The sequence below is a fragment of the Loxodonta africana genome, chromosome 4 (genome assembly GCF_030014295.1).
Source record: "Loxodonta africana isolate mLoxAfr1 chromosome 4, mLoxAfr1.hap2, whole genome shotgun sequence".
NCBI lineage: Eukaryota > Metazoa > Chordata > Mammalia > Proboscidea > Elephantidae > Loxodonta > Loxodonta africana.
Genome location: NC_087345.1, coordinates 119,049,858 through 119,075,818, shown reverse-complemented (window position 1 = coordinate 119,075,818; position 25,961 = coordinate 119,049,858). Strand labels below are relative to the sequence as shown.

General features: G+C 36.8%; 1 protein-coding gene across 4 annotated transcripts in view; it reads left to right on the top strand.

The window, feature by feature from the left end:
* AEBP2 (AE binding protein 2) overlaps positions 1-15,533 on the top strand; it is a 69,030-nt gene extending 53,497 nt beyond the window's left edge. For 2 of the 4 annotated variants that reach the window (XM_064284501.1, XM_003405352.4), the window contains 4 exons: positions 7,102-7,169; positions 9,183-9,296; positions 11,871-11,897; positions 12,439-15,533. In XM_064284501.1, the coding sequence (XP_064140571.1) occupies positions 7,102-7,169; positions 9,183-9,296; positions 11,871-11,897; positions 12,439-12,481 (252 nt within the window). In that variant the 3' untranslated portion in view covers positions 12,482-15,533. The other 2 variants (XM_064284500.1, XM_064284499.1) reach the window with 2 other exon arrangements.
* Positions 15,534-25,961: the final 10,428 nt, after the last annotated feature.

Here is a 25,961-nt window from a genome sequence, read left to right as displayed (position 1 = left end):
TTCTTGTATGGATTCAGCTCGGGTGTCCAGGTAGTCAGACACCAAGTGTGTCATGCAGGCTCCCACAGTTTTAGATGAGCAGGGGTGGTTGGTGTGGGCACAGGTATCTGGCTAGAGTAGGGGGTCATGTGTTGAGCAAGGCAGGGGACTGACAACCTCCCCTGAGTGTCACGTCCTTGTTCCCAGAGCACCTAGGTGGGTAGGTTTTGCAGCTGGGGGTCTTGGCCGTAAGGACTGGAAGGTACCATTTCTCCTTGGACCCCTGTCAAGGGTGGCAAGGTGGTGTGGGTGAAGCCACCAATCCTCAGGCCCCTAATGTGGGTAGGTGAGGACCCTGCTTAATAGGCAGAGCAGTGTCAAACATCATGAACCTACCTCTCCACCATATAGCTGAAATAGTTGAAGTTAGACTTCAGGTATATACCCTGTTGTACTGTGCTAATGAGGGCCTATGCTGTTGAAATGGGTCCGCATAGTTCTGTGCAGGGGTGAAAGACACTCACAGTCCGGGGACCACTTATGCCTGTGCCTAGGCAAAAACTCCCACTTGTCTGTCAGTTTGTCCTACTGTGGGGGCTTGCGTGTTGCTGTGATGCTGGAAGCTATACGACTGGTATTCAGATACCAGTAGGGTCATCCGTGAAGGACAGGTTGTGCTGAGCTTCCAGACTAAGACAGACTAGGAAGAAGGACCCGGCAGTCTACTTCTGAAAAGCATTAGCCAGTGAAAACCTTATGAATAGCAGTGGAACATTGTCTGATATAGTGCCAGAAGATGAGCCCCCCAGGTTGGAAGGCACTCAAAAGATGGCTGGGGAAGAGCTTCCTCCTCAAAGTAGAGTTGATGTTAATGACGTGGATGGAGTAAAGCTTTCAGGACCTTCATTTGCTGATGTAGCACGACTCAAAATGAGAAGAAACAGCTGCAAACATCCATTAATAATTGGAACCTGGAATGTACAAAGTATGAATCTAGGAAAAATGGAAATCATCGAAAATGAAATGGAACGCATAACATCTATATCCTAGGCATTAGTGAGCTGAAATGGACTGGTATTGGCCATTTTGAATCAGACAATCATATAGTCTACTATGCTGGGAATGACAGTTTGAAGAGGAATGGGGTTGCATCCATTGTTGAAAAGAACATTTCAAGATCTGTCTTGAAGTACAGTGCTGTCAGTGAAAAGGTAATATCCATATGCCTACAAGGAAGACCAGTTAATACGACTATTATTCAAATTTACATACCAGCCACTAAGGCCAAAGAGGAAGAAAGAGAAGATTGTTATCAGCTGCTGCAGTCTGAAATTGATCGAACATGCAGTCCGGATGCATCGATAATTACTGGTGATTGGAATGCGAAAGTTGGAAACAAAGAAAAAGGATCATCGGTAGCTGGAAAATATGGCCTGGGTGATAGAAACAATGCTGGAGATCGAATGATAGAATTTTGCAAGACCAACAACTTCTTCATTGCAAATACCTTCTTTCACCAACATGAACAGCAGCTATACACATGGACCTCGCCAGATGGAATGCACAAGAATCAAATTGACTACATCTGAGGAAACAGACAATGGAAAAGGCCAGGGACTGACTGTGGAATGGACCATCAATTTGCTCATTCGCAAGTTCAAGCTGAAGCTGAAGAAAATCAGAGCAAGTCCACGAGACCCAAAATGTGACCTTGAGTATATCCCACCTGAATTTAGAGACCATCTCAAGAATAGATTTGGTGCATTGAACACTAGTGACCAAAGACTGGACGAGTTGTGGAATGACATCAAGGAAGGACATCATACATGAAGGAAGCAAGAGGTCATTGAAAAGACAGGAAAGAAAGAAAAGACCAAGATGGATGTCCGAGGAGACTCTGGAACTTGCTCTTGAACGTCGAGCAGCTAAAGCAAAAGGAAGAAATGATGAAGTAAGAGAACTAAACAGAAGATTTCAAAGGCTGGCTGGAGAAGACAAAGTAGTAGTATAGTGGCCATCTGCAAACATCTGGAGATAGAAAACCAAAAGGGTAGAACATGCTTAGTATTTCTCAAGCTGAAAGAACTGAAGAAAAAAATTAAGCCTCAAGTTGCAATACTGTAGAATTCTATAGGGAAGATATTAAACAACACAGAAAGCATCAAAAGAAGATGGAAGGAATACACAGAGTCGTTATACCAAAAAGAATTGGTCAACATTCGGCCATTTCAGGAGGTAAAATATGATCAGGAACCGATGGTACTAAAGGAGGAATTCCGAGCTGTAATGAAGGCCTTGGCGTAGAACAAGGCTCCAGGTATTAACGGAATACCAATTGAGATGTTTTCAACGAACAGATGCAGCGCTGAAACTGCTTACTTGCCTATGCCAAGAAATTTGGAAAACAGTTACCTGGCCAACCAATTGGAAGAAATTCATATTTATACCTGTACCGAAGAAAGGTGATTCAACAGAATGTAGAAATTATTGAACAATATCATCAATATCACATGCAAGTAAAATTTTGCTGAATATCATTCAAAAGCGGCTGCAGCAGTATATTGACAGGGAGCTGCCAGAAATTCAGGCCAGTTTCAGAAGAGGATGTGGAACCAGGGATATCATTGCTGATGTCAGATGGATCCTGGCTGAGTGCAGAGAATACCAGAAGGATGTTTACCTGTGTTTTATTGACTATGCAGAGGCATTTGACTGTGTGGATCATAACAAGTTATGGATAACATTGCGAAGAATGGGAATTCCAGAACATTTAATTGTGCTCATGAGGGACCTTTACATAGGTCAAGAGGCAGTTGTTCAGACAAAACAAGGGGATATTGAGTGCTTTAAAGTCAGGAAAGGTGTGCGTCAGGGTTGTATCCTTTCACCATACCTATTCAATCTGTATGTTGAGATAATCTGAGAAGCTGGACTATATGAAGAAGAATAGGGCATCAGGATTGGAGGAAGACTCATTAACAGCCTGTGTTTATGCAGATAACACAACCTTGCTTGCTGAAAATGAAAAGGAGTTGAAGCACTTACTAAGGAAGATCAAAGACCACAGCCTTCAGTATGGATTGCACCTCAACATAGAGAAAGCAAAAACCCTCGCAACCGGACCAAGGAGCAACATTGTGATAAACAGAGAAAAGATCAAAGTTGTCAAGGATTTCATTTTACTTGGATCCAGAATCAACAGCCATGGAAGCAGCAGTCAAGAAATCAAAAGATGCATTGCATTGGGTAAATCTGCTGCAAAGGACCTCTTTAAAGCGTTGAAAAGCAAAGATGTCACCTTGAAGACTAAGGTGCGCCTGACCCAAGTGGTGGTATTTTCAGTCACATCATATGCATGTGAAAGCTGGACAGTGAATAAGGAAGGCCGAAGAAGAATTGACACCTTTGAATTGTGGTGTTGGCAGAGAATATTCAATATACCATGGGCTGCCAAAAGAGCAAATAAATCTGTCTTGGAAGAAGTACAACCAGAATGCTCCTTAGAAGCAAGGATGGCCGAGACTGTGTCTTACGTACTTTGGACATGTTGTCAGGAGGGATCAGTCCCTGGAGAAGGACATGATACTTGGCAGAGTACAGGGTCAGCCGAAAAGAGGAAGACCCTCAACGAGGTGGATTAACACAGTGGCTGCAACAATGAGCTAAAGCATAACAATGATTGTAAGGATGGCTCAGGACTGGGCAGTGTTTCGTTCTATTGTGCATAGGGTCACTATGAGTCAGAACCGACTTGACGGCCGCTAACAACAACAGCAGGCAAAGGAGCTGTTTCTGCCCTGAGTTCCCAGTGTAGGGGAGGCGGCAGATTATTTTTTCCTTGTTTGTTAATTTGTTCCTTCTCCAAGGACAGGGGAATGGCTCAGGGACTGTGACAGGTCCTACTTCTAGCCCAGGGAAGGTGGCTGTCACTGAAGTCAGCTTGGGACCTGGTGCAGAATGGGGAGGGCTCAGTTAACTGGAAGAGGTTTTTCCCGAAGGGGTGTTTTTTCATCCGTGTGGTAGATTAGATGCAAGCACTTACGCTGAGAGCGCCGCTTTTTGCTGATTCTGGAGGCATGAGTGAACCCTCTGCTGCTTGGTCTCCCTTGATGTGGCGTCTTGCATTCCAATGCTTGTTACACTGTGCTTGTGCCAGCAGATCCAGCCTGCGGGATGCCGGCTCCCACTGGGTCAGGTCTGGCAACTCCTCGCTGCTTTGGAGCCATCTCTCCTTTGCGCTGTCACTCTGTCCAGTTCCTCAACTTTGCCTTTGATATTCAGGGCTCCTAAATTGTCACATATAATCGATTCACTTATTTTTTGGGGTCTTTGTCATAAGAGGGACCACCAGAAATGTCTGGCTACTCAGCCATCTTGGCCCCACCAGAACTTCATTTTGTTTTATGGCTGAGCGATATTCCATTCCAGATACATACCAAATTTTACTTATCCCTTCATCTCTTGATAGACATTTTGGTTATTTTCACCTTTTGGCTATTGTGACTAATGCTGCAAAGAACGTTAGTGTGCAAGTATCTGTTTGAGCCCCTGCTCTCAAGTCTTTTGGGTATGCACCTAGGATGGAATTGCTGCGTCATATGGTAATTTTCTGTTTACCTTTTCGAAGAATCACTAAACTGTTCTCAGAGTGGCTACGTAATTCTGTATTCCCCAGCAATGCATGAGGGTTCCATTTTCTTTACATCCTTGGCAACACTTGTTACTCCTGTTTTTCTGGTAATAGTCATACTAGTAGATGTGAAGTAGTATGTCATTGTGGTTTTTGATTTTCATTTCCTTAATGACTAATGACAATTTTGCATCTTTTCATGTGTTGATTGGCCTTTTGTATATCTTCTTTGGAGAAATATTTGTTCAAGTACTTGGTTTTTAAATTGTTTTTTTTTGTTTTGTTCAGTTGTAGGAATTTTTTTCCCCACCATAATCTAGATATTAAATCCATATCAGATAAGTGGTTACCCAATATTTTTCCCATTCTTTAGGTTATCTCTTTCTCAGTGAATTACTGTTTTGAAATTTCATTTACGTAGAATAGTGCAGATTTTAAGTGTACCTCATTGCACAGCTGTGTACCATTTAATTTTGCATTAGTAGCATGTTTACTTATTTTTAGCATTTGCAAACATAATTTCAAATGACTGTATAATATTCTATTATCATTATTTGTTTACATTCTCCTTTTTATTGCAAATATTTCGGGTCATGCCTGTGGTAGAATCTGGATTTGGCAATATTCCACATTGTGTGGGTGAAAATAGACATATAAAGCAGTGACAGTATAGCATAATACATGGTACTGTAGAGTAAGCACCCAGCATTTGGGGGACATACAACAGGGACACTGAAGCCATCATCGGGATTGGTGGTAGAGGAAGAAGAGATGATAATGCATGTGTTCTAAAAAAAGTATATGTAATACTACCCAAAACAATCTGTAGATATAATGCCACCCCAGTCCAAATACTAACATCATTCTTTACTGAAATGGAAAAACTAATCACCAACTTCATATGGAAAGGAAAGAAGCCCTGACTAGTCAAAACAGTGTGCTTCTCTAAAGATATACAGCCTTGGAAACCCTGTGGGGCACTTGTACTCTGTCCTGTAGTGCTGTGAGTCAAAAGTGGCTTGATGGCAGTGAGTTTATATGGAGCCCTGGTGGTGCAGTGGTTAAGTGCTCAGCTGCTAACTGAAAGGTTGGCAGTTCAAATCCACACAGTGGCTACATGGAGGAAAGATCTGGCAATCTGCTGCCATAAAGTTTACAGCGTAGAACACCCTATGCGGCAGTTTTACTCTGTCATCTGGGGTCACTGTGAGTCAGAATCAACTAGGCAGTACACAAAGACAACATAATGTATATATAGTCTGATGGCTTGTAGTCTTTTTTTTTTTTTTTTTAATTACATTCTTTTAGGTATGTAGGTAACAAGACATTTCCCATTTCAACAGTTTTCGCGTTTACGGTTCGGTGACATTAAACATGTTTATCACATCATTCAGTTATCACCCTTAAGCGGCTTTTATTTATTTAGAGCTAGAACTAGGACACACTTTTAAAGCCATTAGAGCTATCCAGTTGCAGGAATCTTTGAGATATTTTGTGAGTTTCCTCCTCAATCTTTTACTGTAATCTACAGCATATCATTTTTAACGGCTCCCCTTTACCATGTCTTCCAAAAGTCTTCAACTTAGTTTTCATAGGTACAAATATTTACTGTACTTATAGAAGGGTGGGTTTTGTTTTGCTTCACTGCTGTGTACAGTGGAAATTTGGTAGCCATTTCTTCTCGAAAACATTTAATGCCCCTAGTGCACAAAAAGTTTGGAGAGTGTTGCTTGATCTGGTGAGTTGGAGGTGAGGTGGGAAAGCTGCTTTTTTATGTCTCATAATTCAGAAAACCATCCTCAGTATGTGGCTGAAAGAATTCAAAGCAAAAAATTAAATGAGGCTGGAGAGGTCAGATCATGAAGTGTTTTGTGCATCGTACTAAGAATAATCTTATCCCAAGTGCTCAGGTGAACCTTTGAAGAATTCTAGTCAAGGAAGTGATAGCGAATTTGTCCTTTCGATAATTTAGGTACTGAGTGGAGGATGGCTTTGGGACTAGAAGAGGTCCAGAAGATTGGAGACCTCAATCTGGGTTATGGCAGCTTGGATGGAGATAATAATCTGTATTTCAGAGACTAGTTAATAGACTTAGTGATTGGATGTTTGCTTTCCTTTTGGGGGCGGGAGGGGGGCAGCCAAACGTGCTCTGAGGTGAGCATCTTTGAAGTCTTGAGGCTTTCTGAATTTAGGTTTATTTCCTTACGGTAAATTCCCCAAAGTTGAATTAATTTTAGGCTAAACTCTGCTGTAGGTGATATGATGCAGATGTACAAATGATACAGTCCTTACTCCTTCAAAGAGCTTTCAGTCTTGTGGGAGGGATAGAAGTTTGAGTGATACAAAGCAAGGGAGAATAGGATGTTGTGGTGAATTTCTGGTCAGGCTTAAAGTTCTAGAATATGTTTAAATGTGCTTTTTTTTAATGATACATTAAAATGTTTTGAAAATCATTTTTATGATTTTTTTTTTCCTTTTGATATCATTACTAGGTAATAGCTAAGAGAAAAGAAGATTCTGGAAAGATAAAACTTTTGCTTCATTGGATGCCTGAAGACATGTAAGTATTTGGATTGAAATACTATGTAATTAATAGACTAATCTCTTTTATTAAAATCTTACATTCAAAAGTTACTTAAGCCATTGAATTCAAATAAAATATGTCACTGATATTAAACTGTATAGCATTTTGAGATTATCAGGAGTAAAGCGATAGCCTCTGGAAGCTCTTCAAGTTCCTGGCTCCAGGTTTAAGTTCAAAATGTTAGCTTTTTTTGTTGGTACTAATAACACTTGTTGGAGCAATTTTTAATCACTTAGGATGTCATCATTTTTAAGATTTTTAAGGACCTATTAGTATGCAAGCAGCCTTAGTTATGCCTGTGTTTGAATCATTTATTAAAAATCTGTAGCATTTTATACATATGATGAAAAGTATTTTATAGAAAATATCAATTGTCCAGCAGCCATTACGTTTTTCTTTGAACTTTAGTACCCCTTTAGAGCACTTCTGGCACAGATGAGCCTCAATTCAGATATTCCATGTATAGTTTTCTTTTTACTATTATTAAAAAATTTAGATGAAAATTTGCTTAGCTAAGCAACAAAGAATAGTAAGTTGAATGAAATCTGATTAAAAAAAAAACTTAAACCGTAACTTTTAAAAAAATTAATATGTGGTTAACGTTTTTTCTTGTCATTAAATATTTTTTTATTAAATGGTTTTCCAGACTCTGTTCTAAGGAGATGTTAATGGGTTTTGATATGAGATAAGAGTTATTAAATAGATTTAGAAAGTTCATAGTGCACGTTATCATATTTAAGTAAAAAAAATCTAACTTTCATCCTGTGGTTATCGAACTTACTTTAATATGACGCACTCATTATCTGTGCTGACGTGCATGTGTGCACGTGCACGCACACACATCAGCCAAGACCACTTTGGGGAAATGCTACTCTAAGTATTATAAAATTTATTAAACTAACTCCTTCTTGTCGAACATTAAATTTAACCATTTTCCCCTGCAAGTTTGTACCAATATGTATCCCCACCTACTGTGTTGTATTAGCTTATTGCCCTGGCTTACTATCAACACTAGCTTATTATCATTCTTTCAAATTTTGTATTTCTTTGATTACAAGTAAGACAGTTTCTGAACCATTATTTCTTTGGTGAGTTGATAGATTGTGTGAGTTTTCTCCCTGTACCTTCCTCTTTTCCTCTAGTGAGTGTTCATCTGTTTCATACTGATTTCTAAGAACTCTTTTTGTTTAAGCTTATAAGTATAGTTCCTTTTAAAAATACTGAGATAAAATGTTTATGTATCTAGTATCTTGGAAATTGATTAGTTCAAGTATTAGATGCTTTTATTTGAATTTTCCTATAGGATTAAATCTCTTAAATTCAGAATTTCAGTCACATGTGCATTTTTTTTTTTTTTCCAAAGTGAAGTTTAGTCTTGCGGTTTTTTTTACTCCTTATTTCTTAGTAAAGAAATCTGCTGTCAGGTTTCTATCAAGTCAACCTCAACTGTGAGTTTCTATCAGTGAACTAAAAGCTAGCCAGTGTGTTCTAATGTGTTTCTAATTTTGATAATGGTTTTGCCAACCAGAAATTCCTAATCCATTTCTAAATTCATACCCAAGATTTAACCCTACCATTTTGTAGCTGAGACTCCACATCCAGCTGTTTAGGTAGGTTGCTGAGGTTCGTTGGCTTTTGAGAAGCTTGTTAAACTAGGTGGCCCTATTAGACTAGCAGAAAAGGCTGGGTAATGTGAAGACGTGTGAAGGGTAAATCTGTAAAATTAACGTTAGAATTTAAAAATAACCATCACAATAGATTAATTTTATATGTTCAGTAATTTTAATAGCATGGGAAATTAATGCCAAATGTCTTATTCTTTGTTTTAAAATAGGAACATTTGATATCCCTCTTTCCATTCTTCATGAATCAGCATTTTAGTATATTGCTCACAAACTGTATTTTTAAGTTGACCCACTTGCTTTTAGTTATAATTATGCACTTGCCATTTTTTGGAGATGAAGAAATGACTTGTTTTTTGATTCATAGACTGCCTGATGTATGGGTGAATGAAAGTGAACGACATCAATTAAAAACTAAAGTAGTTCATTTATCAAAGCTACCCAAAGATACTGCCTTGCTTTTGGATCCAAACATATACAGGTAATGTAATCTTGACTTGATGTTTTACTTTGTTTCTCCCTCAAGTTTGAGTATAAGATTGGGACTTATTCTGAAGTACTGAATTCGGTACCAAGCATATCTTCCATTTTGGTGCTTTGGTATGTGGAAATTAAAGCACAAAGAGTTTAAATGCTGGAATCCTGAAGACAGTATTTTTGTAAAGTTTCTATACCAATTTAATTCTAGATTTATCTCAAGTAGTTTAGGTTGTAACATACATAGTATTTTGAAAATAAATGCCTTTTAAAAATATATATATGTAATTCTCTTTATAATGTTAGATTTTTATAGAACTGGGAATGTATTACATGTCCTTAATACCATAAATTGTTGACTTTGTAAAAATTTATATTCTCCCCAAACTTTTAAAAAGAGCATTTTAAATATCATTGTTTATTCTTAGGAAGTAATTTAGCATGTTCACATTTCTAATGATTTTCTGATCTGACCTTTGTTTTAGTGCGCTGTGCTAATGAAGGTATAGGGGGGGAAGGAGAAGAGCCCAGCATTTCTGACTATGTGCTGAGTCACTTTGCTAGGTGCTTTACATATACTTCATCCTCACAGCAGCCCTGTGAAGTAGGTGTTACTACCCCCGTCTTTGTTTTACAGATTGGAAGACTGAGGCCAGAGGTTAACTGTCTTACCCAACATTACACAGATAGAATACGGCAGAACACTATACTGCTCTACCCAAATCACAGACATTAGGATGATTTAAAAAGTGGTGAAAATGCTTAAAATTTGGTTTTAAAAAGTATTCTTAATAAACTTTAATTTTATGCATTTTAAAAGGAAATTCTAATTTAATGTGTATTTTACATAGCAGTAGGTTGAACAGGAATAAAATGACACAAAATAAGTGAAAATCCTCAAATATAATTTTTAGTAGTTCTTTTTTCTTAAAGAGACTATGGCCTTTACCAAATATTGTACATTTAAACACTTTGAAAGCTCTGTTCATTACACAATTCAACTACCTGAAATGTTTGTATGATGGATTCCTATAATTTGAACTGCCTCCTGAAGATGAAATTCTAACATAGTGGTCCATGCCGTCTGGAAATACTGAGATTCTTGAGTTTTCCCGATTCAAAAAAATTTTTTTAGCATCCTTTGGTGAAAGGTGTTGAGTACAATAAAACTTGTTCTTTGTGGGATGAAACCTTAAAGGAGAAGATGAGGAAAATACACTACCAAAAATGTGGACAAATTACAAGTAACCTGTTTATTAAAAATTTTTTTGAATATTCTTCACTACTGATAACTAATTTTTAGGGTTTATTTCTGTTTATTCTTTGGAGGAGGAGGGAATGAAGATTATCAAAATTAGCTTCCTAGAAGAGTAATATTTTGAGAGAGCCACTCTGCCATTAGAACTGGTTGAAAACATCTCAGGCAAAGATCGATAAAGGGGCGTGAATCGTAATTAGATTAAGACTCAGCTCTGTGTTTCTGCCCCATGTTCTACTTTCCCCTTCTCTAAAAGTCTTCCCTTTGCACAACACAGGTTGTTATTACTGTTGCCATGCTGCGTAGGAAGAAACTTAGATATCTTAGTGAGAGTGACTTAAAAATATCATTCAAGCTCAGAACTTGTGTCCAGAATTGCACAGGAATTCTGTAGTATATTTTCAAAGCATGTGATTTTACAATTCTTATTGATTTTATTCTTGGGGAATTGAGAGTATCTTAAAGATTAGGTACTTCAGTGGATTTAATTTTCCTTAACTGCACTCCACCTCCCCCAATTTTTAAAAATTTAATTCGACTCAAGTTTTTGTGCTTCTGCTATTCTAGAAATTGAAATGGAATCTGCCGTGAATTGGTGCAGAGTTATAGAAACCCCTACATTTTACCCTGGTGTAGCATCTTGATGATTTCTGGATTTTTATTGCAATAACTTGTGGACTTAAGTAAAAGGGAAAAAAACAATTATTTCAACTTTTAGGACAAATAATTTCCTACAGATATTCACGTGTCATACCTTCCAGAAATATATTTAACTTCAAAATGAGACTAAAAAACATACTTAACTGGTATTTAAACATCAGTTTTAAAATGCCATTGTTAGTTGCCATTGAATCAATTCTGACTCACAGCGATTCCCGCATATATTATAGAGCAGAACCGCTCCATAGAGTTTTCTTGGCTGTAATCTCAGCGGAAGCAAATTGCCAGGCCTTTTCTTCCATGGTAGCTCTGGGTGGGTTAGAACTGGCAACCTTTAGGTTAACAGTTGAGCACAAACCCTTTGTGCTACCCGTAGGAACCATTTAAAGTGCTAATTGGTTAAAATGCATGTGTTAGACACAAGAATTTTTCTTCAAAACACATTAGCAGGCTACCTAAAGAGAACTAAAACAAAAAGTATGAAAACTAAATTGAATCCATTATGTGGGAATATGTTGGAAATAAATTTTAATGATAATAGATAACTACATTGCCTAGATTGTGTTAAGAATTTTTTTAATGTGTCCCTTTTGCAATGTTCAGTGTGTTTTTTGATTCAGTTGAACAATAAAAAAAAACTTCTTTTTTCTCTTTTTCTAGAACAATGCCGCAGAAGAGGTTGAAGAGGTAAAAAATAAATAAATACATAAAAAGCAAACAAGCGGGGACACCTGCAGTCTTAGTCACTGACAATGGGTTTAGGAAAAGTTGCACATTAGAGTCAAACCCCTTCCTTTTTTTTTTTTTTAATTCCAGTATTTAGAATAATATTTATGCTTAGTGGAAACATTCTGTGAATGAAGTAGACTCTTCTGTGGAATATATTAATATATTACTGTATATCCACATTTTCATGGAATGGTACTGTGGGAGACTGAGCAAACACTCTTCTGGCAACTTAGCGGAACAGCTTCTTGAAGGCTTTGCATGCTTACTGCTTTAAGCTGCTTTTTTTTTCCCTTTAGTGATTACAGTAGTTCATATTTGAAAGAAAAATCACATGTGCCCTTAAAAACACCAAAAGCACTGGAAGGATATTTGTCTTGACAGTGTCTATTGATTTGAAGTCATATTAGGAAATATTTAGACAGTGAAAATTATCAAGAGATAATTTACCTTTCAATTTGATAAATAGATGTGATTGGTTGCCATTTGTGTTCTTTTGCAGAACTCTAAGAAAAATGTTCAGTTTGTATTTAAGCAAACAGTGAACGACATTTGCAATCAACTAAAAATTCGTCTATCGAATTAGGGCTGAAAATTACTGTTAAGAGTGTTGCAGTATGTCTGGTGGCTCCCTTTGCAGGACTAGGGTTTTCTCATGGAGTACAGTATGTTATTATTTACCTATAAAACTAATCTGTTAACGGTTTTTGAAAAACCTCTATCTCACATGATTTGAGTAATCCTCGTATTTTCATTTTGACCTATATAAGTTTTTTTTTTCTGAGGAAAGCATTTGGTTTTTGAGTTGTTTTTTCTTAATGTAAGAAAAATTGTATTTTTTTTAAAGTATCTTCAAACTGAATCTTTTATGCACCAAAGTTGGTTTTGAAAAGGAAAATAAAATCACTTTCTTGCTTGGTAAGCAAGAAGCCATATGGATTTTTTTTAACTTACAGAAATGGAAATATGTGTAACTTGTTAGCATTGTATCAAACAAATGTTGCATAGAGATAATAGAACATTGCTTGTAAATAATTCAGCAGATTTGTAATATATTTTTATATTATGAAATGTACTGTAGATGTTTTTCTAGAGGCATGAAAAATGTATATATTATGGTAGAAATAATATTGAAGGATATTGTAATTCACTAGTGCTACCAGAGAAACTGTTAATAAAGCACCTTTTTTAACAATAAATGTCTTTTGCAAACTTAAGGGACTATGTACTACTGTTAATATCTATAAGAACAAAACACATTGAACATCCTTCCAGAAAGTCTTTGAGGGAGGACCTGTACCCATAATAGAATTATGGCACTCATTTCTGACAGTGACCGTGAAGTCAATTATTTCCTTACTGTTGGAAGGACATATTGTAAAGTATGTGGTTATATGCAGTCAAACTGCAGAAAATACTCCTGATTGAGGAGTTTTCACTTTACTACAGTAAATATAAAAACCAGCAGTTTTTACACTAAATTTTTTAAAGAAATAATAGACAAAAATATAGAATTAAGCTTTTGGTTCCAAAATGGGAAAAGTTCCATGATAGATAAATCATTTCTCATTTGCTTTAAAAAATTAAAAAAAAATAAAAATTATGGGAGAATTTATTCATCACAGTGGATTAAAGAGATGTATACATGAAATGAGTCATATAAAATTAAATAAGTGCAAATAAAAGCACTGCTACTATAAGACATTCTGGAATGGATGTTTAATAAGGTTATTATCCATATTATCTGTAACAAATGTGATTTTATTTTTTGAAAAGAAAGTGTTTTTTTATCTTCTTTTGCTTAAGCACTTCATCAGTTGCTTTATTCTGTATCTACAAAGTAACCTGCAATCTCCTTTGTTTTTTTTATTTTGATTTGTTATGAAATTGCCAAATAGAAGTGTTTCAGATATATAGTTTGTACTTGTATTTTTATTTTAATGCTTCATGTTCTTGTAAGTCATTCTTAATTGACCAATGATTGTAGACCTTTTGCTTGAGTATTTTTTTCTAATAAAACAAAGCAAATCACGTTTAGCTTCAAAATTGTAACAATTCAATTAAATTTTAAAATGACATCTGAAAATATACACCTAATATTTCCTTTAGGGGCACATGGATAAATTACTTTTATCCTTTGTAGAAATATTTGTATTTTAAAACTAAATTTCATGGTTATCAATTGGCCTCTAGTGTTTGCTGCTTATCTTATCTGCCTTTGATTCCTTACTATTAACACGCGAGAGAGAATGTGGAATTAAAATAAGCTAGTTTTGTAACTTATTATTACACACATTCAGTTATGATTGGGAAATAAGTGTGAAATTTTAAATTTGTAACGTTCATTTATTGATGTCTACTCATCTATATTGTCCCTCCTATAGACAACATGTGTAACATGGCACGTGAAATAATCAGTCTCTTATTTAAAATTCATTGTTCTGAATCGGTTGAATTCAGCCCATAAACATACCCATTCATTTACATATTGTCTGTTAATGATTTCTGTTTGTAGTGACAGAGTTGACTAGTGAGCCTTATGGTCTGTAAGTCTACAATATTTACTATCTGACCCTTGAAAAAGTTTGCTGACTCCTGGTCTAGTTGCTAAAATTTTTGGCAAAATAAATTTAGACCACACAACTTGCATTTTTTTGTGATTGTGTTAATATTGAAAATAAGCCAGTACATTAAAAACTAGTGAAAGTTCCTTAATTTACAGTATGCTTTGCTATACTAGGTACCTGCAACATATGGTTCTTTTTAAATTTTTTCCTAAATTTTATATTGAATTTCTTAATAATTGCTAATAACCCAACAGTTTTACCATTTATGGCTTGTATTTTGTGTTATTAAATAGGACTAAATGAGATTTTGTAAATCAGATCATGTTTAAACCATATGGCACATTTTTATCTAAGAGAAAGTGGAAAAATTGTAAAATTTAAAGTTGTTTATTTTTCTAATAAACTTACCTTTCATATATAAATCTTCCATAAAGCGGACCCACATTATTACTTCTGAATTTTAGGGGAAAGGAAATTAAGATGGACAGTATTTAGCTCTCAATGCATATTTTAAGATTTGTTGTACTCATTGAAAGCATTGATAATCATGTCAGTAAACCTTTGTGAGTGTGAAGCTTTTCTCCCTTTTACATCTCAATAAAATGTTTAAAAATATGCATATATTCTTTAAAAAGAGGATACATTTGCTGCAAGTATATAAAGCATGCTTCATTGTTTTTGCTATTTGAATTTTTTCCTCAGTGTAATATATGATTAGCAAAAGTGTTACATTTTAAACAAAATATGGGGAAAATGAGAGTAACATAATTAAGATAGCTGAAGGAGGCCTTCTATTTAGTCACAATTCATTCTTTAAAAAAAAAATAATACTTCTGCAACTAAGAAATTCTCAGTGTAGGTACATTCCTGTTAATACAAGTATGTGTACATTCTGTCTGTTACATAGTAAAGCCTGGAGTTAAATCCTATGTCATTTGAAGGTTTGCTTTTTTTTTTTTAAAGAGAAGTGGTTTATTTGGTGGTTTTACATTAAAATATTTTTCTATTCTAAACAATTACTACATAAAGGGATACAGTTTCTATTAGAAAATTTCCTGCAGACTTTTTTTGTTCTTGCTAATTCTTGAAGAATGTTGTGACCTGATGTAGGAGCTTTTGCAGTTCCAACGCTATGGCTTTAAAAATAAAGGTCTTCAGAGTTTTGTATTTCTTTGACTTTAGAACATTTTGTCTTTTCTGATGAATATGAACCTCTGTAGCCTTAAGAATGTAGTATTTTTTTATTTTTTGTTTTACACATTTGCATAGTCTAATTTCCTTTATTGAATCAAGTTCTCATGGTGTAATACGTAGTTCTGTTGATCTAAAAATTAAAAACAACTCATGAGCAGATTAGAGCAGGATTTAAAGCCCAGATCTTTTTTTTCTGGGGGAGTATTCTTTCTACTCTGTCAAACTGCCTCTCACAGTGTGAGAGAAGTGATAATGTACATTACAATACCACATAAAGTTGCTTTCTATAAAGTGTTTCTGCCTTAGTTACGTGTTGCAGTCCCTAGTGTGATGTATGGCACAAATTAGAGTCTCAAATATTAGTTGAATGAGTATTACAGGTGATTACTTGTTACACAGATATTTTGGAGAGTTACAGTGATAAAACACCAGTAGGGTTGAACTGACCTGCCATAAGGCAAAATCTGTGATAATGTCATATAACTTTATTTTTTGAGTATTTAACTTTTAATATGAAACTTATAAAGGGAACTATAGTTTGTACAAATACTCTCAATGCAAAGGGTCATTGATGCTGTATTCTTACATACTCAGTTGTCAGTTTATTTCAATTTTGTTAAAAATATGCTCAATCTTTTTTGTTGGAGCCCTACGTTTTATAACAAGATTTCAATTTTACGATTCAAGTAACATATCAAATTTGCCTCTAAACATAGCTACCTATTAAGAACTTTCTTATGGTGGTTCCTAATGAATTAGATTTGATCTAAGTAATGCTATTTTGAAAAAATTTCCCAATATTTGATTTATTCAATGTTTTGGTCCCAGAGCATTATTCCCCAAAGGTTACATGTTTTGGGACCTTTTCCCTTTAGAAAAGCAGAACGGTTTTGTGTGTCTGTGTGTGAGTTTGAGGGTGTGTTGCTAAGGAATAATAATAGGTTTTAAAATTTGAGGATCGATGTGAGAACTTCACCCCAGATAGATGGACCCAGTGCAGCTAGTTTAGTACAGTCATTGAGCACTGCAGGATGGATCATAAAATTTCCAGTTTGTGTCCTCTTGTTTTACAAATTAAAAGAGAACCTAGTTAGTTATCTTTTTAATTTCTGCATTGTAAATGTCAGTCTTTGTAGAAGTTATGTTTAGTTTTTCCCCATATTTCTTCTCTCCAAATACATCTTACCCTAATTCATCTGAAATAGATGGTTTCTTTTTAAAATATATTGTGAACAGTTGACAGTTTTTTCAAAATTTGTTCTAAAGTTTCAGTGGTGTTTTTTTGGGTGAGAACTAATTTTATTCTTATGTGTGTGTGTATGTGGTGTGCGTGTGTGTCTATATACACATATGTAAACAATTGCCAATTTAACATTTTGCATGTGTGCAATTTAGGGGTATCAATTACATTAATCATGTTGTGCAACCGTCACCAGTGTCCATTGCCAAATTTCTGTCACCATAAATAGAAACTTAGTGCTTTCTAAACAATGGCTCCCCTTTTCATCCTTCCCCCACTGGTAACCACTAAGAAACTTTGGTCTCTACACATATGCTTATTCTAGCTATTTTATATGAGTAAGGTCATAAAATATTCTTTTGTGATTGACTTCAATCAACATAACGTTTTCAAGGTTCATCCTTGTTGTAGTATGTATCAGACTTCATTTATAACTAATATTCCATTGCATGTTTACACTATGTTTTATTTATCCATTCATCTTTTGACGCATACTTTGGTTAGCTTCACCTTTTGACTACTGTGAATAATGCTGCAGTGAACATGGGTGTGCAAGTATCTGAGTCCCTGCTTTCAAGTCTTATGAGTATATAAGTAGGAATAGAGTTTCTGGATCAGATGGTTAATTCTTTTTAACTTTTTGAGGAACTGCCAGACTTTTCCACAGCAGCTGCACCATTTTGCACTGTTCACCAGCAGTAGATAAGGGTTCCAGTTTCTGCACATCCTTGCCAACATTTCTTGCCCATTCTAGTAGGTGTGTAGTGGTATCTTGTTTTAATTTGCAGTTCTCTGGTGACATGATAAATCACGTTTTGTATGCTTATTTACCATCTGTATGTCTTTTCGTGAAGTGCCTGTTCCAATGTTTTACCCAGTTTTTAATTGGGTTGTTTTTTATTATTGAGTTTTAAGTTCCTTTGTACATTTTGGATGCAAGTCTTTTTCTTCCCCCATTTTTTAATTGATAAAAATATATACAGCGAAACTGAAATACCAATACAATTCCTACACATAAAATGCAGTGACATTGATTACATTCTTGAAGTAGTGTTATCTCTCATCCTCCTCTTCTGATTTGTCCGTCTCACATTGACATAAACTCACTGCCTATTAAGCTTCCTATCTAACCTTTCAAGTAGCTGTTGTCAGTTTGGTTCCGTATAGATACTTCTTTAATAGAGCACAATGCTGAAGGCATACATTCTTTATTAATAAAACTATTGTTTGGTTTTAAGAAGACTGCCGGGGATATTTTGGTTTAAGGTTTAAAGATTATCTCAGGACAGTAGCTCTGGGGCTTCATCCAGCCTCACTGAATCCAGAAAGTAGATCCTATGAGAACTTGAAATGCTGTTCCCATGTCTCTCACCCTTTTGATTAGGATTTTTATATACAATCTTTGATCAGAATGTTCAGTAATGATACCTGGGCACCATCCAGTTCTGGTCTCATTGCAAAGGAGTGGATGCAAGTCTTATCAGTTGCATGTTTTGCAAATATTTTCTCCTAGTTTTTGACTTGTCTCCTCATTCTCTTAAATGTCTTTCACAGAGTACAAGTTTTTAATTTTAATAAAGTTAATTTATCAGTTTTTTCTTCCATTGATCATGCTTTTGATGTTTTGTTTTTAAAAAATTAACCCCAAATCCAAGGTCAGTTAGATTTTCTTTAACGTTACTTTCTAGGAGTTCTGTAGTTTTGCATTTTACATTTAGATCTGTGATCGATTTTGAATTAATTTTTGTGAAATGTGTAATAAGGCCACATTGTCTTAATTCTTTTTTTGGTACTTAGATATCCAGCTGTTCCAGCACTAGCTGTTGAAAAGACTTATTTTCTCTATTGAGATTGCCTTTGCTCCTTTGTCAAAGATCAGCTGACTGTGTAGGTCTGTTTCGGGGTTCTTTATTTTTTTCTATGGCTCTATATTTTTTATATTTTATAAATACCACGCTGTCTTGATTCCTGCAGCTTCATAGTAAGTCTTGAAGTTATTTGGGTAGTATTAGTCCTCTGACTTTGTTTCTTCACTATCATATTGACCATATTGGATCTTTTTGGCTTTTCATAAAAACTAGAATTAGTTTGTGAATATCCACAGAATATCTTGCTAGGATTTTGATTGGGATTACATTGAGTCTATGGATCAGTTTGGGAAAAACTGATATTTAAGAATGTGTGGGAGTTTGTGATGGGGGTTGGAGAGGAAGATGGGATAGTTTAAGACAGAGGAGTCTCCATGAGCCGAAATAGTGGGAGGTAAGTCTGAAGAGGTAGGAAGGGCCAACTGTTGAGTTCTTGCTTTCCACATGTCATTATCTAAAAGATGGGTGGGGAACCATTTAAGGTTTTAGTGAGTGGACTGGTGGTCAGATTCGTTTTTGTATTTAATTGTGCTTTAAGTGAAAGTTTACACATCAAGTCAGTCTCTCATAAAAAAGTTTATATACACATTGCTATGTACTCCTAGTTACCCTCCCCCTAATGAGACAGCACAGACCTCTCCACCCTGTATTCCCTGTGTCGCATTCAGCCAGCTTCTGTCCCCCTCTGCCTTCTCATCTCGCCTCCAGACGGGAGCTGCCCACATAGTCTCATGTGTCTACTGGAGCCAAGAAGCTCACTCCTTACCAGTATCTTTTTCTTATAGTCCAGTCCAATCCCTATGTGAAGATTTGGATTTGGGAATGGTTCCAGTCTTGGGCTAACAGAAGGTCTGGGGACCATGACCTCAGGGGTCCTTCTAGTTTCAGTCAGACATTAAGTCTGATCCTTTTATGAGACTTTGAGGTCTGCATCCCAGTGCTCTCCTGCTCCATCGAGGATTCTCTGTTGTGTTCCCTGTCAGGGCAGTCATCGGTAGTAGCCCGGCACCATCTAGTTCTTCTAGTCTCAGGCTGATGGAGTCTCTGATATATGTGGCCCTGTCTCTTGGGCTCATAATTATCTTGTCTTTGGTGTTCTTCATTTTCCTTTGCTCCAGGTGGGTTGAGACCAATTGAGGCATTTTATATGGCTATTTGCTAGCATTTAAGACCCCAGGCACCACTCACCAAAGTGGGATGCAGAATGTTCTCTTAATAGATTTTATTATGCCAGTTGACCTAGATGTCCCCTGAAACCTTGGTCCCCAGACACCCACCCTTGCTACTGTGGCTTTTGAAACGTTGGGTTTATTCAGGAAACTGTGTTTGGTTTAGTCCAGTTGTGCGATCAGATTTGTTTTAATCACTGTGCCTAACAGTAGAGAGTGGACTGGGCCTAGTAGAGTGGTGATGGGAGACTACTTTGAAGGCTACATCTCTGCCTTGTTCTCCACTAAGGGGATAAAATGAAAAGAACTAAGTTTCCCAAAAACATTTATGTTATGCTGAAAATTTTCTAAGATTGGAAAATATTAGACTTAAATACTGGGAAATTATATATTGTTTTACATATCTTAAGAATCAAATATCTATTAAATAAATCTGACTTTTCTCTGGGGTGGGGTAGGGGGCTAGACTAAGTAAACTTTCTAGTTCTGTGTTGGTTTGATTGTACCCATATATGTTTTCTTTTAATATGAAAAGTACTAGAGTAATACAAGAGTACAGTAAGTTGCCTATTTTATCTTTGTGTAAAGGAAAACATCAAAAACATCCTTAAAATACTTAAAAACTTGTTTGCCTTTATGGTATGTCATTTTCAAACTAGGAAACAAGTGCTACCTGGATGTGTTTTCAGATGGAGGGAAAATAGCCTTATTAAGATGAGACTGAGCCAAAAGGACCCTGGTTGTACAGTGGTTAAGAACTTGGCTGTTGACCTAAAGGTTGGCAGTTCAAATCCATCAGCTGCTTCTTGGAAACTCTGGGGCAGTTCTACTCTGTCCTGTGGGGTCGCTATGAGTTGGAATCGACTCAGCAGCAAGGGGTTTGGTTTTTTTTAATGAGCCAAAAGTATTTTTTTCCTCAAATTATGGTTTGTTTTGTGACATTGTAAAAATAAATGAAGAACTTAGCAACATAAGGCATGTACCTTGAAACAATGATAGTTGTTATAGGGAGGTTAGTTAACACTTATTGTTCGTAAGGACATTGAACGTTTTTGTTCTTACGTACCGTCGAGTCAGTTCGACTCATAGCAACCCCATGTACAACAAAGAAACCCTGCCCGGACCTGCACCATCCTCACAGTCATTGTTATGCTTGAGCCCGTTGTTGCGGGCACTGTGTCAATCCATCTTATTAAGGGTCGTCTTCTTTTTTTGTTGACACTGTACTATAACAAGTATGATCTCCTCCAGGAACTGATCCCTCCTGATAACATGTCCAAAGTATGTGAGAGGAAGTCTCTCCATCCTCCCTTCTAAGAAGCGTTCTGGCTGTACTTATTCCAAGAGAGATTTGTTTATTCTTTTAGCAGTCTGTGGTATATTCAATGTTTTGTGCCAACACCGGAGTTCAAAGGTGTCGAATCTTCAGTCTTCTTTATTTATTGCCCAGCTTTCGCACGCATCTAAGGCAATTTGAAAACACCATGGATTGGGTCAGACGCATTTTAGTCCTTAAAGTGACATCTTTGCTTTTTAACATGTTAAAGAGATCTTTCGCAGCAGATTTGCCCATTGCAACGCATCTTTTGATTTCTTGATTACTGCTTCCGTGGGTGTTGATTGTGGATGCAAGTAAAATCAAATCCCTGAAAACTTCAGTCTTTTTTTCGTTTATCATAATGTTGCTTTTTGCTCCAGTTGTGAGGATTTTTGTCTTCTTAATGTTGAAGTATCATCCCTACTGAAGGCTGTGGTCTTTGATCTTCATCAGGAAGTGCTTCAAGTCCTCTTTCATTTTCAGCAAGCAAGGTTGTGTCATCTGCATAACACGGGTTGTTAATGAGTCTTCTTCCAATCCTGATGCCCCATTCTTCTTTGTTCAGTCCAGCTTCTTGGATTATTTGCTCAGCATACAGATTGAATAAGTATGGTGAAAGATACAACCGTGACGCACACCTTTCCTGACTTTAAACCACACAGTAACCTCTTGTTCTATCTGAACAACTGCCTCTTAATCTAGGTACAGGTTCCTCATGAGCACAATTAAGTGTTCTGAAATTCCCATTCTTTGCAAGGTTACCCATACTTTGTTATGATCCGCATAGTCGAATGCCTTTGCGTAGTCAGTAAAGCACAGGTAAACATGTTTCTGGTATTCTCTGCTTTCAGCCAAGATCCATCTGACATCTGCAGTGATATCCCTCCTTCCACGTCCTGCTCTGAATCTGTCTTGAATTCTGGCAAGTTCCCTGTCAATATACCACTGGAACCATTTTTGAATTACCTTCAGCAAAATTTTACTTGTGTGTGATACTAAGGATATTGTTTGATAATTTCTGCATTAGGTGTGATCACTTTTCTTAGGAAGTCATAAATATGGATCTCTTCCAGTCAGTTGGCCAGGTAGCTGCTGTCTTCCAAATTTCTTGGCATAGATGAGTGAGCACTTCTAGCACTGCATCTGTTTGTTGAAACATCTTAATTGATATTCTGTCAATTCCTGGAGCCTTGTTTTTTGCCAGTGTCTTCAGTGCAACTTGGACGTCTTCCTTCAGTACCACCAGTTCTTGAGCATATGCTACCTCCTGACATGATTGAATGTCAACTATTTCTTTTTGGTACAGTAACTATGTGTATTCCATTTTCTTTTATGCTTCCTGCATCGTTCGATATTTTTTCCATAGAATCCTTCGGTATTGCAACTCCAGACTTAATTTTTTCTTCAGTTCTTTTAGCTTGAGAAATGTTGAGCGTGTTCTTCCCTTTTGGTTTTCTAACTCCAGGTATTTGCACATGTCATTACACTACTTTGTCTTCTCTAGCTGCTCTTTGAAATCTTCTCTTCAGCTCTTTTACTTCATTTTTTGCTTTTGCTTTAGCTAGACTCGATGTTTAAGACCAAGTTTCAGAGTCTCTTCTGACATCCGTTTGGTCTTTTCTTTCCTGTCTTTTTAATGACCTCTTGCTTTCTTCATGTTGGATGTCCTTGATGTCATTCCACAGCTCGTCTGGTCTTCGGCCATTAGCGGTCAATGTGTCAAATCTGGTATTGAGATGGTCTCTGAATTAGGTGGGCTATCCTCGGCGGTTGTACTTGGGTTCTCGTGGGCTTGTTTTAATTTTTTTCAGCTTTAACCTGAACTTGCATATGCACGATTGATGGTCTGTTTCTCAGTCTGCCCCTGACCTTGTTCTGACTGATGATATTGAGCTTTTTCATCATCTCTTTCCACAGATGTAGTCGATTTGATTCCTATATATTCCATCTGGTGAGGTCCACTTCTGTTGTTACTGTTTATGCTGTTGAAAAAAGGTATTTGCAATAAAGAAGTTGTTGGTCTTGAAAATTCTATCATGTGATCTCCAGCATCGTTTCTATCACCAAGGTCATATTTTCCAACTGCCTGTCCTTCTTTGTTTCCAGCTTTTGCATTCCAATCACCAATAATTATCAAAGCATCCTGATTGCATATTCGATCAATTTCAAACTGCAGAAGTTGGTAAAAATCTTCAGTTTCTTCATCTTTGGCCTTAGTGGTTGGTGCTTAAATTTGAATAATAGCCGTATTAACTGCTCTTTCTTGTAGGCTTATGAATATTATCCTATCAGTGACAGTATTGTACATCAGGTTAGATCTTGGAATGTTCTTTTTGCAATGAATGCAACACGATTCCTCTTCAGTTTGTCATTTCCAGCATAGTAGACCATATGATTTTCCAATTCAGAAGGACCAATACCAGTCCATTTCAGCTCATTAATGCCTAGTATATTGATGTGTATGCATTTTGTTTCACTTTTGATGGTTTCCAGTTTTTCTACGTTCATACTTTGTACATTCCATGTTCCAATAATTAATGGATGTTTGCAGCTGACCTCATTTTGAATCATGCCACGTCAGCCATCAGAAATTTGAACATGGGAGATATTTAATGCAGATTTAGGAGAAATCAAGCAATTGAAATTTTATCTCCTTTGCCAGAAAAAAGGAAAATGTAAAATATAGAAGTGAATCATTGCAGCCAACAAGGGTGGGCATACTAGACGTTTCATGGGGCTGGGAATATGGGCTAGTAGGTCTGACATGGTTCCCGTAGTATGATGAGTAGAGGTTGAGATACCTCTAGAATTCACTTTCTTCTTGGAGTAGTTTCATCCATTCCATCCCTTGGAGAAAATACAAAACTGTTATCCTGGTCTATTTTTACCTCCACCTTGTTTCAAAAAGGCTGTATACTTTAGCAAGATGATATTTAAAAATAATAAAATAAGACACAGGCAAAATTTTAAAGTAAGGTAGAATTGGAATGATCTTCACAAAGTGCATACTCTGAAATTACACTTACTAGTGATTGGCCATGAAATTGTCAAGTTTAATTTATGAAGCTAATGGGAAGAGGAAGTTTCAAGGTTCATTGACGTTTATTACCTGATCATTAGACAGAATTAGCTGGACAGTTGGGTAGGTGAATTTGTATATCCTTCACATTTAATCCGTACAGCTAACATGCAACATGAGGGCAAGTGGTAAGTTGTTTAATGTATTTACAGTGTTGTGTTAAAAGAGTGGAAACCCTGGTGGTGTAGTGGTTAAGAGTTCTGCTGCTAACGAAAGATTTGCAGTTAGAATCTACCAGGCACTCCCTGGAAACTCTGTGGGGCGGTTCTACTCAGTCCTATAGAAACTCTGTGGGGCGGTTCTACTCAGTCCTATAGAAACTCTGTGGGGCGGTTCTACTCAGTCCTATAGAAACTCTGTGGGGCGGTTCTACTCAGTCCTATAGAAACTCTGTGGGGCGGTTCTACTCAGTCCTATAGAAACTCTGTGGGGCGGTTCTACTCAGTCCTATAGGGTCGCTGTGAGTTGGAATTGACTCCAACAAGCAATAGGTTTGGTTTTTTGGTTAGAAGAATGTGTATTTCTGAAAGAAGACCTATTAATCAGTGGCAGGGAAATCTCAAGTCTTGCTGCTTTACCTGCATGCTTCCAAGCCATTTCCACTGGTTACACAATTCTGATTGCCTAAGGGTTGAAATGACTTTTAATTTATGACAAACAGCGAGATATATATGTTACACATCCATTAGAAATAAATAGTAACCTGTCATTTTGTTTCATTACATGCTAAGGCTTCATTAGTGTAATTGAAAGTTAAACATACATAAGGATGAGGAATGTATTTTCAGTCTGTTACATAATATATTGCCAGATTACATTAAGCATTCTCCGGCAAAATTGCAATATTGCCTTTTTTAAAATGAGTTTGAAGTTTTATTGTTCCTCTACTCCACTATGGAAACCCTGGTGGCGTAGCGGTTAAGTGCTACGGCTGCTAACCAAAGGGTCGGCACTTCGAATCCTCCAGGCGCTCCTTGGAAGCTCTGTGGGGCAGTTCTACTCTGTCCTATAGGGTCGCTATGAGTCGGAATTGACTCAACAGCACTGGGTTTGGTTTTTGGCGAAGGCACTATATTCAACCATACTGTATTTTTCTTAGGAAAAAGGAATCAAATAAAAATCAGAAACATTCATTATTAAATACTGAATCCTAACTATGTGCAGTGTTCTGGGATGCAGCAATGAATAAACAAAGGCCTTTTTCTCATGGAACTTATATTCTAGTGGGAAGGTAAAGGACAGGCGATAAATACATGAAGTCAGTGATAAGGCTTGTGAAGGAAAATAAAGCAGGGTGAGATTAGAGAAGGATACGGTGCTGCTTTAGTTAGCACAGTCAGGGAAGTTCTTTGTGAGAACTTGGGCACAGAGAACTGAATTTCATGAGGTAGCCCGTCATGTAGATATGTGAGACAAGTGTGTTCCAGGCGCGGTAGAAGTACAAAGGCCTTGAGTGGAGAGCGTGCTTGGCCTGCTTTAGGAATAGAAAGCTGGTCAGTGGGCTGTAGCACAGCAGATGAGGGCAGAGTTAGAGGTGCATCATAAAGGGCAGAGTCGGCCAGCTTTCTCTGTAATGAGCTATGCAGTATT